The sequence below is a fragment of the Choloepus didactylus genome, chromosome 1 (genome assembly GCF_015220235.1).
Source record: "Choloepus didactylus isolate mChoDid1 chromosome 1, mChoDid1.pri, whole genome shotgun sequence".
Lineage (NCBI taxonomy): Eukaryota > Metazoa > Chordata > Mammalia > Pilosa > Megalonychidae > Choloepus > Choloepus didactylus.
The window spans coordinates 200,681,816-200,696,579 of NC_051307.1; the positions used below are offsets into that span (position 1 = coordinate 200,681,816).

The following is a 14,764-nucleotide window of genomic DNA, read 5'->3' on the forward strand; positions in this document are numbered from 1 at the left end:
TCACCTTTAATCCCAGAAGTTTCTCAGCCTCTCCTTGTCATGCATGACACTGATATTTATGAAGAATACAGGCCAGTAATTTTATAAAGCTGCTGAAATTGCTTTTGTTGGATGTTCCCTTGGTCCGGCAGAGACACCAAAGAAAACACAGGAATGAAGTGAGACAAACTTTATTATAGGAACTTACAGGAGTGAAGCAAGAAGTCAGTGAAGCTGCTCTGATGGTGGCTGGTTCAGAGCTCAGAGCACTCCACGGTTAAGTGGGAGTCAGCAAGGCCAGTTATAGGGGCTGAAACAGACATTCCAGTAGGTATGAGATAAAGGGGTCTTGTAACATTTAGTTTAGCTACATGCTAGGAAGGGAGCACTCTCGGTTCCGGGAACCGGTGGACCTTGGAAAGGTTTGGTTAATACAGGAAGGAGAAGTGACTATCTTTGCGCTCCCTCCCTCTGAGGGAGGCCGGTTACATTTTGACAAACTGCTCTGGGTCACGCAGGCTGCTGTGTGCTTGTTTCACAGAATTTTAGGGAAAGGCCAGGGCCCTGGGCTCCCACGTTAGATGTTTCCTTTCCTGTACTTTTTGCCGAGTTCCCCGGTTAGGAGCCAGGTCATCATCCTGGATCCCTCCATCCCTCCCCATCACCAAGTCTAGTTGCTCAATGTCCTTCCCACCCATGCCCACAGCTTCTGCTGTGGCTGGGGTCTTGTTTTCCATCTGACTGGGGTGTCCTTGTCACATCCATCCTCCATCTTGCTATAAGTGACTGTACCACGTCACACTGCTCTTCTTAAACCCTTTGTAGGCTGACTACTCAGCCTATGGCCCAAGGACCAGAGCATTAGGAGCTTGTTAGACAAAATAATTTACCAACAGTGGTAAATTTTGTCGCCATTTATACATGTAAAGGAACACAAGTACTTTCCTGAGTGGTGCTCTACTTTGTAGTGGACTTGTGCTTCATCCCTTATACATTTTGGCTAGTAATTCTCCAGCATCATGCTTCTACTGTCTGGTTGTGTGGGCCCATCATTAGCCCGCATTTTTCCTGTTTCATTCTATAGTATCCTCTCTGGCTCCTTCCAAACACAAAACTCTCACCTCCCTTATGGTTCCTCCCTCAGCCTGTGGCTTCACCCATAAAATGAATGGTGAATCAATCTGAACCCTAAGTCTGAGTCTTTGGACTCAGTAATTACTGGAGGTCATTCCAGCTATACTGGAAGCCAGGCCATGCAAGAATCCTTTGGTCTCTTGAAATGTGGTTGCAGAACATTAAAGGGAAAAATAATTCCCTCTAAATCCAACAAAACCAGGCAGAGTGTGGGTTCAAGATTGTTTTTATTTCCAGAGCCTGCAACAGTTAGTTAGCAATGCTAGCCAAGCTGGTACAATCAGAAGGCTATCTCACCTCCCTCTTCAAGCATTCAACCAACAGAATCCCTACAAACAAGATCAGGGACCAAAGTGGGATGTGTCTCAATGTGTGGGGGAAGAGGCCTCCCACTCTTCTCCCTTGTTCCCCCACTCCCCATATACGTTTTCCAACAAGATTGTTTTACAGTCAAATGTAACTCAAACCCGTAACACAGCAACCAGTCATCTGCAATATCACTGATCCCCTCCCCAATCCCAGAACAGGAAGCCAAGGCAAAATGGGAGACTGACTGACCCTTGTGTGTAGAATCTTGGCCACACCCCGACAGAACAGAGCCAGTGAGGCTGGCACCGGAGGTTGCGGATGAATAGGCACCAAACAGGCCTGTCCAGAATCCATCAAGTCAGCCCCAGCTCCTTGAATGGGAGGTGTTTCTTTGAGACCCCCACTTCCATGGGGTTAGTTAGATGAAGGGGCAACTGGATGATGATCTATCACTCCCTGTCCCACAAATTAAAACATGATAAACCCAGAAAGTTTTACCTTCAAAATCCACCAGGCTCCCTCCAGAGAAATATTCTATACAGTCATCACTATGCTAGAACCCACTCCCTCCTCCTAATGCCCAGGGCTTCCAGCCCCTCTTCCCACCCTTGGGTGGCCCATCCAACACTGATTTGATATTCCTTGACTCAAAATGACAAATTTTTTTTTTAATTATAAGATAAGAGTGTCAAAACAGAAGGGAGACACTCAGTGTATACTCCTCTCCCCCTGTGAAGCCCACCCATTCCCACTCCTCTACCCTGGAATCCCTACACTACCATGTTCCAGCACTGACCTGGGGTGGCCCAGTGGAAGCTGCCTGAAGTGCTTTCCTGTGGCTTTTATTCCAGCCGACATTACACGGAACTCGGGTAAGGAAGAACAGGAAACTCCCCGCAGAATAGATCTTAACGGCCTTCAAGGTAGGTCAGGGAGGTTTAGCTTATGTTCTGCAGCCAAGTCTGAGTCCTGTGCTGGTTCCCATCAGTACTCTCAGTTCCTGGCTTCAAATAGCAGCAGTCCCAGTACTCAGCACCTTCTGGGGATGACAGAGCCCCTGGTTCTCTGCCCTACAACTCCCAAAATGTTTGTACCCTCACTCGCCCTTTTTTAAAAATTCAAAGTAGAGGTAGTTCCTGGGATAATAAAGCCCTACCTAGAATGGCAGTATTTTGACCTAATGAAGGAGTTAAGTAAAAGTCTCCAGGAGTTAAAAAAAATAATAAAGTGATTGATAAAGTCGAATAAATTAATGATATGGGTTATCCCACAAAGATCCAGACTGTCTTTGGTATTTGGCCAGCAGCATTTCTTTTCAAGTTATTTCTCTTCACTCCCACTACCCATCCCCCAAATCCTCCCCTCTAAACGCCCATGTTTCATGAGGTCAGTGCCCAAAAAAGCTCCCAGATGTTCATCCAACTGAGGAGAGAGGACGTCTCGATGTGGTGCTTGGAACTGTGGCACCTGAGAGCCTTGGCAGACAGTTCTGATGTGGAAGGAGGTAACTTATGAGGGACAGAAGAGGTGTTGCCAACAGGATGCTCTGGGCTCCAACCTTGGGCGTGTGGGAGGTAGGTTTAAGGAGTGGAAGCCACAGGCTTTCTGTCCAAATGCCACATAGCTGGCCCCGTCCTCGACTTTCTCTGAGCAAAAAGGGGAAGTGGAGGGGCAAGGAGGGAGGCTTAGGCTTCTGTTGTCCAGCACTGCTGCCCTCAGAGCTTCTTGAGACGGCTGTACATCTCCCGTTTGCTCTTTTCCCCTGCCCAGGTCCGGCTCTTGGTGCGGAACTTCTTCAGGTCTTCTTTAAAGTCCTCATGGTGCATGGGTCGGTAGCTGGGGGGCTCACAGTGAGACTAGAGGAACAAGAGGGTGAAGTTAGGGCACACCTGCCTCACACTCACAATCTGACTCTTTCCCACCCAGGGATGCAAGGCTTGAGACCTGGATAATGGGTTCTACAGGGGCCTTCTCTATGTGGGCAGATACCCACCTTGTCTCCAGACCCCCAGCAAGCCACACCCGAGAGATCCACTTGTCCAGCATGGGCGAGGGGTAGGCCATGCTCTCCACAGACCTTGCCTTACCTGGCATTTCAGGAAGAACTCCTTGTATCCTCCCTTCAAAACATACAGCTCAGGGTAATGGAGTTTGGGGTACTCGTTATCAAGCCGATCCCTCTCTCTCACGTACCGGCACCTGGTAAAGGGTAAGGAAGGCCAAAACAAAGTTAACTCTTCCAATACAGAGAAACATAAAAGAAAATACAGTAAAAGCAGCGGCTGTAGGTTCCAGCACTCCTTACACACCCCTTCCTAATATTACATTTATTTTTGGAAGCAGCATGTTGAGTTGTTTAGTTCCAAACCATGTTTTCACAGCCAATGCCAGCCTTATATTCAGAGGCAGATGGCCTCTTCCCCAACTGTCTTTTATCTAAGTTAAACAACCAACAAAGGATGATGAAGGGGCAGCTGTTTGGCCCTTCCTTAGCTTTTTGACACTAACACTGACTTTTTTTAAAATGTAATTTTATTGAGATACATTCCCACACCATACAATCCATCCAAACTATACAATCAATGGTTCACAGTAACATCACATGATTGTGCAACACTGATTTTCTGACACTTTTCAGCACCAGTACATTACCATTTAGTGAGATAGTGGAGAATGTTGTTGATGCATCAGAATATTTTAAAATCTTGACTGTTGTTTTATTGTAAATATACTTTAATTTATTTTGCTAGAAAAAATATTTTTGGGTAGCAAATTAGGGCCTCAGACACCAAAGCCTCTGTGGAAGTTTTGCTAATGAAGGGTGTATGTGTGAGACATTTCTTTTCATACCTAAGCGGCAGTGATACGAAGTATACAAACACTCCTTTACAAACATGGATTTAATAAAAACGGTAAAGACTGATTTGGGAGCCAGGGCAATGAGGCAGAGGCTGATGCACAGGTGATCCTGAACAGGCAACACTTGCAGGGCTGGACGGGAGGAGCCCCAAAGCCTTCCAACCAACACTGTTAGGTCAAGTCCATAAACCACCCTTAAGAGAGCCATTCAGGGAATCAAGCAACTGCTAAAAGATAAAAATTTGGCAAATGCTGGCTATACGTAAATTTGTACTTTTACAAAACTATGTATTTACATGTCATATGGGTAGGGTCAAGGCATGGAAATAACCTGTGGTGTGCAACAGGAGGCTCAGTATACTGAGTGTACTCCAAGTCAAGTCATATGCCGCCATGTCCCAGAGAAGCACCATGAGGCCTGTGCCCCAGAGACCACAGTTCTTTGCAGCACTCACATGCGGGGGCCTCGCTCAGAAGAAAACTCGCAGTGGAACACGACGATGATGCGCTTGTCGTCAGTAGGTATGATGGGCTTCTTGAGTAAGAAATCTTCAACCTCCTCTTCCATGTGCAAGTTCACTGCACCCTGTCAAAAGCACCAGAGACCCTTTGATATCTGCATGTCTCACACTTGTAGTACTAATTCTGCAATCTTGAAGCTCACAGGACCACTTTGTGATTATAAAGGCATGTGGGAACATTTATCCTGGCTCATTAGTCCAGTAAACCACATAGCATCTGTAGCTCAATGGAACTTCATGGGTCTCTATACCCTGACTATGTACTAACACACCAGGATTGGAAAAGGGGACCTCAAAATCTATTATTCTATTATAGTGACTTTATGAGTGACATCTGTGAAGTTGGGGCATTTCAAAAGCCAAAAAACGGTAGCAAACATTAACATAAAAGCACCCATTTACCATATTTTCAAAAGTACTTTATTCAGTTAAAGGTTAAAACAGTACAACTGATCCCTTTCTTTCTGTGAAAGTGTGTTACAAGTCCCTCCACAAGGCAGCTTGACTGAACTACAAACTAAAGAGCTATTTATTGCTAAGCCTGCCAGACACTGGAACACATTGTCAGAGACTGGCTGTCAGTCAAGAGCCTTGGGCTGTTCAGATATTTGATTAAACCCTATGGAATCCTTTCTGGTTCCTCCCATGACTTAGAAATCAGTAGATACCACCTAGAAATGTCCTAGAAGGTGACAATGTGATGGAGGACTCATACTTTTTTACTTTAAAGCATATTACAAAGCTACACTGGTCAAAATACCATGGTACTGACATTAAGATAGATATACTGACCAATGCAATCAAATCGAGAGTTCAGAAATAGACCTTCACTTCTATGGTCGATTGATTTTTAAGGTTGCCAAGTCCACTCAACTGGTGCTGGGAGAATTGGATATCCATATCCAGAAGAAAGAGGACCCCAATCTCACACCTTATACAAAAATTAACTCAAAATGGATCAAAGACCTAAATATAAGAGTCAGGACCATCAAACCCCCAGAAGAAAATGTAGGGAAGCATCTTTAAGATAGTGTGATAGGCGGTGGTTTCTTAGACCTTACACCCAAAGCACAAGCAATGAAAGAAAAAAGATAAATGGGATTGCCTCAAAATTGAATACTTTTATATTTCAAAGGACTTTGTCAAGAAGGTGAAAAGGCAGTCTAGTCAATGGGAGAAAATATTTGGAAATCACATATCTGATAAGGGTTTAATATCTAAACAGAATATATAAAGAAATCCTACAACTCAACAACAAAAAAGACAAACAACCCAATTTAAAAATAGGCAGGAGAGGCGGGGCAAGATGGCAGACTGGTGAGCTGTATGTTTTAGTTACTCCTCCAGGAAAGTAGGTAAAAAGCCAGGAACTGCGTGGACTGGACACCACAGAGCAATCTGTCTTTGGGCATACTTCATACAACACTCATGAAAACGTGGAACTGCTGAGATCAGCGAAATCTGTAAGTTTTTGCGGCCAGGGGACCCGCGCCCCTCCCTGCCAGGCTCAGTCCCGGGGGAGGAGGGGCTGTCAGCTCCGGGAAGGAGAAGGGAGAATTGCAGTGGCTGCTCTTATCGGAAACTCATTCTACTGATTCAAACTCCAACCATAGATAGACTGAGACCAGACACCAGAGACTCTGAGAGCAGCCAGCCCAGCAGAGAGGAGACAGGCATAGAAAAAAAACAACACGAAAAACTCCAAAATAAAAGCAGAGGATTTTTGGAGTTCTGGTGAACACAGAAAGGGGAAGGGCGGAGATCAGGCCTTGAGGCGCATATGCAAATCCCGAAGCAAAGCTGATCTCTCTGCCCTGTGCACCTTTCCTTAATGGCCCTGGTTGCTTTGTCTATTAGCATTCAATAACCCATTAGATCTCTGAGGAGGGCCGTTTTTTTTTTTTTTTTTTTTTTTTTTTTAAATCCTTTTTGCTTTTTCTAAAACAATTACTCTAAGAAGCTCAATACAGAAAGCTTCAAAGAATTGCAATTTGGGCACGTCAAGTCAAGAGCAGAACTAAGAGAGCTCTGAGACAAAAGGCAATAATCCAGTGGCTGAGAAAATTCACTAAACAACACAACTTCCCAAGAAAAGGGGGGTGTCCGCTCATAGCCACCATCCTGGTGGACAGGAAACACTCCTGCCCATCGCCAGCCCCATAGCCCAGAGCTGCCCCAGACAACCCAGTGTGACGGAAGTGCTTCAAATAACAGGCACACACCACAAAACTGGGCGTGGACATTAGCCTTCCCTGCAACCTCAGCTGAATGTCCCAGAGCTGGGAAGGGGGAGCAGTGTGAATTAACAGAGCCCCATTCAGCCATCATTTCAGCAGACTGGGAGCCTCCCAACACAGCCCAGCAGCCCAGAACTGCCCTGGGGGGACGGCACTCACCTGTGACATAGCACAGTCATCCCTCAACAGAGGACCCGGGGTGCACAGCCTGGAAGAGGGGCCCACTTGCAAGTCTCAGGAGCCATATGCCAATACCAAAGACTTGTGGGTCAGTGGCAGAGACAAACTGTGGCAGGACTGAACTGAAGGATTAGACTATTGCAGCAGCTTTAAAACTCTAGGATCATCAGGGAGATTTGATTGTTAGGGCCACCCCCCCTCCCCGACTGCCCAGAAACACGCCCCACATACAGGGCAGGCAACACCAACTACACACGCAAGCTTGGGACACCAATTGGGCCCCACAAGACTCACTCCCCTACTCACCAAAAAGGCTAAGCAGGGGAGATCTGGCTTGTGGAGAACAGGTGGCTCGTGGACGCCACCTGCTGGTTAGTCAGAGAAAGTGTACTCCACGAAGCTGTAGATCTGATAAATTAGAGATAAGGACTTCAACTGGTCTACAAACCCTAAAAGAACCCTATCAAGTTCAGCAAATGCCACGAGGCCAAAAACAACAGAAAATTATAAAGCATATGAAAAAACCAGACGATATGGATAACCCAAGCCCAAGCACCCAAATCAAAAGACCAGAAGAGACACAGCACCTAGAGCAGCTACTCAAAGAACTAAAGATGAACAATGAGACCATAGTACGGGATATGAAGGAAATCAAGAAGACCCTAGAAGAGCATAAAGAAGACATTGCAAGACTAAATAAAAAAATGGATGATCTTATGGAAATTAAAGAAACTGTTGACCAAATTAAAAAGATTCTGGACACTCATAGTACAAGACTAGAGGAAGTTGAACAACGAATCAGTGACCTGGAAGATGACAGAATGGAAAATGAAAGCATAAAAGAAAGAATGGGGAAAAAAATTGAAAAACTCGAAATGGACCTCAGGGATATGATAGATAATATGAAACGTCCGAATATAAGACTCATTGGTGTCCCAGAAGGGGAAGAAAAGGGTAAAGGTCTAGGAAGAGTATTCAAAGAAATTGTTGGGGAAAACTTCCCAAATCTTCTAAACAACATAAATACACAAATCATAAATGCTCAGCGAACTCCAAACAGAATAAATCCAAAAAAACCCACTCCGAGACATATACTGATCACACTGTCAAACATAGAAGAGAAGGAGCAAGTTCTGAAAGCAGCAAGAGAAAAGCAATTCACCACATACAAAGGAAACAGCATAAGACTAAGTAGTGACTACTCAGCAGCCACCATGGAGGCGAGAAGGCAGTGGCACGATATATTTAAAATTCTGAGTGAGAGGAATTTCCAGCCAAGAATACTTTATCCAGCAAAGCTCTCCTTCAAATTTGAGGGAGAGCTTAAATTTTTCACAGACAAAGAAATGCTGAGAGAATTTGCTAACAAGAGACCTGCCCTACTGGAGATACTAAAGGGAGCCCTACAGACAGAGAAACAAAGACAGGACAGAGAGACTTGGAGAAAGGTTCAGTACTAAAGAGATTCGGTATGGGTACAATAAAGGATATTAATAGAGAGAGGGAAAAATATGGCAAACATAATCCAAAGGATAAGATGGCCGATTCAAGAAATGCCTTCACGGTTTTAACGTTGAATGTAAATAGATTAAACTCCCCAATTAAAAGATATAGATTCGCAGAATGGATCAAAAAAAATGAACCATCAATATGTTGCATACAAGAGACTCATCTTAGACACAGGGACACAAAGAAACTGAAAGTGAAAGGATGGAAAAAAACATTTCATGCAAGCTACAGCCAAAAGAAAGCAGGTGTAGCAATATTAATCTCAGATAAAATAGACTTCAAATGCATGGATGTTTTGAGAGACAAAGAAGGCCACTACATACTAATAAAAGGGGCAATTCAGCAAGAAGAAATAACAATCGTAAATGTCTATGCACCCAATCAAGGTGCCACAAAATACATGAGAGAAACATTGGCAAAACTAAAGGAAGCAATTGATGTTTCCACAATAATTGTGGGAGACTTCAACACATCACTCTCTCCTATAGATAGATCAACCAGACAGAAGACCAATAAGGAAACTGAAAACCTAAACAATCTGATAAATGAATTAGATTTAACAGACATCTACAGGACATTACATCCCAAATCACCAGGATACACATACTTTTCTAGTGCTCACGGAACTTTCTCCAGAATAGATCATATGCTGGGACATAAAACAAGCCTCAATAAATTTAAAAAGATTGAAATTATTCAAAGCACATTCTCTGACCACAATGGAATACAATTAGAAGTCAATAACCATCAGAGACTTAGAAAATTCACAAATACCTGGAGGTTAAACAACACACTCCTAAACAATCAGTGGGTTAAAGAAGAAATAGCAAGAGAAATTGCTAAATATATAGAGACGAATGAAAATGAGAACACAACATACCAAAACCTATGGGATGCAGCAAAAGCAGTGCTAAGGGGGAAATTTATAGCACTAAACGCATATATTAAAAAGGAAGAAAGAGCCAAAATCAAAGAACTAATGTATCAACTGAAGAAGCTAGAAAATGAACAGCAAACCAATCCTAAACCAAGTACAAGAAAAGAAATAACAAGGATTAAAGCAGAAATAAATGACATAGAGAACAAAAAAACAATAGAAAGGATAAATATCACCAAAAGTTGGTTCTTTGAGAAGATCAACAAGATTGACAAGCCCCTAGCTAGACTGACAAAATCAAAAAGAGAGAAGACCCATATAAACAAAATAATGAATGAAAAAGGTGACATAACTGCAGATCCTGAAGAAATTAAAAAAATTATAAGAGGATATTATGAACAACTGTATGGCAACAAACTGGATAATGTAGAAGAAATGGACAATTTCCTGGAAACATATGAACAACCTAGACTGACCAGAGAAGAAATAGAAGACCTCAACCAACCCATCACAAGCAAAGAGATCCAATCAGTCATCAAAAATCTTCCCACAAATAAATGCCCAGGGCCAGATGGCTTCACAGGGGAATTCTACCAAACTTTCCAGGAAGAACTGACACCAATCTTACTCAAACTCTTTCAAAACATTGAAAAAAATGGAACACTACCTAACTCATTTTATGAAGCTAACATCAATCTAATACCAAAACCAGGCAAAGATGCTACAAAAAAGGAAAACTACCGGCCAATCTCCCTAATGAATATAGATGCAAAAATCCTCAACAAAATACTTGCAAATCGAATCCAAAGACACATTAAAAAAATCATACACCATGACCAAGTGGGGTTCATTCCAGGCATGCAAGGATGGTTCAACATAAGAAAAACAATCAATGTATTACAACACATTAAAAACTTGAAAGGGAAAAATCAATTGATCATCTCAATAGATGCTGAAAAAGCATTTGACAAAATCCAACATCCCTTTTTGATAAAAACACTTCAAAAGGTAGGAATTGAAGGAAACTTCCTCAACATGATAAAGAGCATATATGAAAAACCCACAGCCAGCATAGTACTCAATGGTGAGAGACTGAAAGCCTTCCCTCTAAGATCAGGAACAAGACAAGGATGCCCGCTGTCACCACTGTTATTCAACATTGTGCTGGAAGTGCTAGCCAGGGCAATCCGGCAAGACAAAGAAATAAAAGGCATCCAAATTGGAAAAGAAGAAGTAAAACTGTCATTGTTTGCAGATGATATGATCTTATATCTAGAAAACCCTGAGAAATCAACGATACACCTACTAGAGCTAATAAACAAATTTAGCAAAGTAGCGGGATACAAGGTTAATGCACATAAGTCAGTAATGTTTCTATATGCTAGAAATGAACAAACTGAAGAGACACTCAAGAAAAAGATACCATTTTCAATAGCAACTAAAAAATCAAGTACCTAGGAATAAACTTAACCAAAGATGTAAAAGACCTATACAAAGAAAACTACATAACTCTACTAAAAGAAATAGAAGGGGACCTTAAAAGATGGAAAAATATTCCATGTTCATGGATAGGAAGGCTAAATGTCATTAAGATGTCAATTCTACCCAAACTCATCTACAGATTCAATGCAATCCCAATCAAAATTCCAACAACCTACTTTGCAGACTTGGAAAAGCTAGTTATCAAATTTATTTGGAAAGGGAAGATGCCTCGAATTGCTAAAGACACTCTAAAAAAGAAAAACGAAGTGGGAGGACTTACACTCCCTGACTTTGAAGCTTATTATAAAGCCACAGTTGCCAAAACAGCATGGTACTGGCACAAAGATAGACATATAGATCAATGGAATCGAATTGAGAATTCAGAGATAGACCCTCAGATCTATGGCCGAGTGATCTTTGATAAGGCCCCCAAAGTCACCGAACTGAGCCATAATGGTCTTTTCAACAAATGGGGCTGGGAGAGTTGGATATCCATATCCAAAAGAATGAAAGAGGACCCCTACCTCACCCCCTACACAAAAATTAACTCAAAATGGACCAAAGATCTCAATATAAAAGAAAGTACCATAAAACTCCTAGAAGATAATGTAGGAAAACATCTTCAAGACCTTGTATTAGGAGGCCACTTCCTAGACTTTACACCCAAAGCACAAGCAACAAAAGAGAAAATAGATAAATGGGAACTCCTCAAGCTTCGAAGTTTCTGCACCTCAAAGGAATTTCTCAAAAAGGTAAAGAGGCAGCCAACTCAATGGGAAAAAATTTTTGGAAACCATGTATCTGACAAAAGACTGATATCTTGCATATACAAAGAAATCCTACAACTCAATGACAGTAGTACAGACAGCCCAATTATAAAATGGGCAAAAGATATGAAAAGACAGTTCTCTGAAGAGGAAATACAAATGGCCAAGAAACACATGAAAAAATGTTCAGCTTCACTAGCTATTAGAGAGATGCAAATTAAGACCACAATGAGATACCATCTAACACCGGTTAGAATGGCTGCCATTAAACAAACAGGAAACTACAAATGCTGGAGGGGATGTGGAGAAATTGGAACTCTTATTCATTGTTGGTGGGACTGTATAATGGTTCAGCCACTCTGGAAGTCAGTCTGGCAGTTCCTTAGAAAACTAGATATAGAGCTACCATTCGATCCAGCGATTGCACTTCTCGGTATATACCCGGAAGATCGGAAAGCAGTGACACGTACAGATATCTGCACGCCAATGTTCATAGCAGCATTATTCACAATTGCCAAGAGATGGAAACAACCCAAATGTCCTTCAACAGATGAGTGGATAAATAAAATGTGGTATATACACACGATGGAATACTACGCGGCAGTAAGAAGGAACGATCTCGTGAAACATATGACAACATGGATGAACCTTGAAGACATAATGCTGAGCGAAATAAGCCAGGCACAAAAAGAGAAATATTATATGCTACCACTAATGTGAACTTTGAAAAATGTAAAACAAATGGTTTATAATGTAGAATGTAGGGGAACTAGCAGTAGAGAGCAATTAAGGAAGGGGGAACAATAATCCAAGAAGAACAGATAAGCTATTTAACGTTCTGGGGATGCCCAGAAATGACTATGGTCTGTTAATTTCTGATGGATGTAGTAGGAACAAGTTCACTGAAATGTTGCTATATTATGTAACTTTCTTGGGGTAAAGTAGGAACATGTTGGAAGTTAAGCAGTTATCTTAGGTTAGTTGTCTTTTTCTTACTCCCTTGTTATGGTCTCTTTGAAATGTTCTTTTATTGTATGTTTGTTTTCTTTTTAACTTTTTTTTTCATACAGTTGATTTAAAAAAGAAGGGAAAGTTAAAAAAAAAAAAAAAGAAAAGAAAAAAGACAAACAAGGAAAAAAAAAAAAAAGATGTAGTGCCCCCTTGAGGAGCCTGTGGAGAATGCAGGGGTATTCGCCTACCCCACCTCCATGGTTGCTAACATGACCACAGACATAGGGGACTGGTGGTTTGATGGGTTGAGCCCTCTACCATAAGTTCTACCCTTGGGAATACGGTTGCTGCAAAGGAGAGGCTAGGCCTCCCTGTATTTGTGCCTAAGAGTCTCCTCCTGAATGCCTCTTTGTTGCTCAGATGTGGCCCTCTCTCTCTGGCTAAGCCAACTTGAAAGGTGAAATCACTGCCCTCCCCCCTACGTGGGATCAGACACCCAGGGAAGTGAATCTCCCTGGCAACGTGGAATATGACTCCCGGGGAGGAATGTAGACCCGGCATCGTGGGATGGAGAACATCTTCTTGACCAAAAGGGGGATGTGAAAGGAAATGAAATAAGCTTCAGTGGCAGAGAGATTCCAAAACGAGCCGAGAGAACACTCTGGTGGGCACTCTTACGCACACTTTAGACAACCTTTTTTAGGTTCTAAAGAATTGGGGTAGCTGGTGGTGGATACCTGAAACTATTAAACTACAACCCAGAACCCATGAATCTCGAAGACAGTTGTATAAAAATGTAGCTTATGAGGGGTGACAGTGGGATTGGGAATGCCATAAGGACCAAACTCCACTTTGTCTAGTTTATGGATGGATGTGTAGAAAAGTAGGGGAAGCAAACAAACAGACAAAGGGACCCAGTGTTCTTTTTTACTTCAATTGCTCTTTTTCACTCTAATTATTATTCTTGTTATTTTTGTGTGTGTGCTAATGAAGGTGTCAGGGATTGATTTAGGTGATGAATGTACAACTATGTAATGGTACTGTAAACAATCGAAAGTACAATTTGTTTTGTATGACTGCGTGGTATGTGAATATATCTCAATAAAATGATGATTAAAAAAAAAAATAAAAAATAAAAATAGGCAAAAGACACAAATGGACATTTTTCCAAAGAGGAAATACGAATGGCTAAAAAGCACATGAAAAGATGCTCAACTTCAGTAGCTTTAAGGGAAATGCAAATCAAAACCACAATGAGATTATCATTTCACACCGATTACAACGGCCACTATTAAAAAGAAAACTATAAGCATTGGAGAGGATGTGGAGAAATAGGAACACTTATTCACTGCTGGTGGAAATGTAAAAATGGTACAGCCGTTGAGGAAGATAATTTGTTGGTTCCTCAGGAAGTTAAGTATAGAACTTCTACATGATCTGGCAATCCTGCTACTAGATATATACCCAGAACTGAAAACAGGGATGCAGACATTTGCACACAGATGTTCATGGTGACATTATTCACAATTGCCAAAAGATGAGAGCAACCCAACTATTTATCAACAGATAAATGGATAAACAAAATGTGTATATACATAAAATGGAATATTAGTCAGCTGTAAGAAATGAAGTCCTGATGCATGAAACAACATGAATGAACCTAGAGGATATTATGTTGAGTGAAATAAGCCAGACACAAAAGTACAAATATGGCATGATCTCCCTAATATGAACGTAATAGAATGAGCAAACTTTAATATTTAGAAAAAAATTGATAGTGGCAATGAATGCACAACTCTGTGATCATATGAAAAGCCATTAATTGTACAACTTGGATGCACTGCATGGTATGTCCATATCTCAATAAAACTGCTTTAAAAAAAAAAAAAGAAAAAAGTGAACAGAGCCTGAGGAACGTGTGGGACATCATAACTGTATCAATATATGCTTGTGGGAGTC

General features: G+C 41.8%; 1 protein-coding gene across 7 annotated transcripts in view; it reads right to left on the reverse strand.

Moving 5' to 3' along the window:
- Nucleotides 1–202: 202 nt before the first annotated feature.
- Nucleotides 203–14,764, reverse strand: part of CDC25A (cell division cycle 25A) — a 31,980-nt gene continuing 17,418 nt past the window's right edge. For all 7 annotated transcript variants that reach the window (XM_037849981.1, XM_037849975.1, XM_037849985.1 and 4 more), the window contains 3 exons: nucleotides 4,737–4,867; nucleotides 3,510–3,621; nucleotides 203–3,278 (listed from right to left, as the gene is read on the reverse strand). In XM_037849981.1, coding sequence (XP_037705909.1) covers nucleotides 3,138–3,278; nucleotides 3,510–3,621; nucleotides 4,737–4,867 — 384 coding nt within the window. In that variant the 3' untranslated portion in view covers nucleotides 203–3,137. The remainder of the gene's footprint in view (nucleotides 3,279–3,509; nucleotides 3,622–4,736; nucleotides 4,868–14,764) is intronic.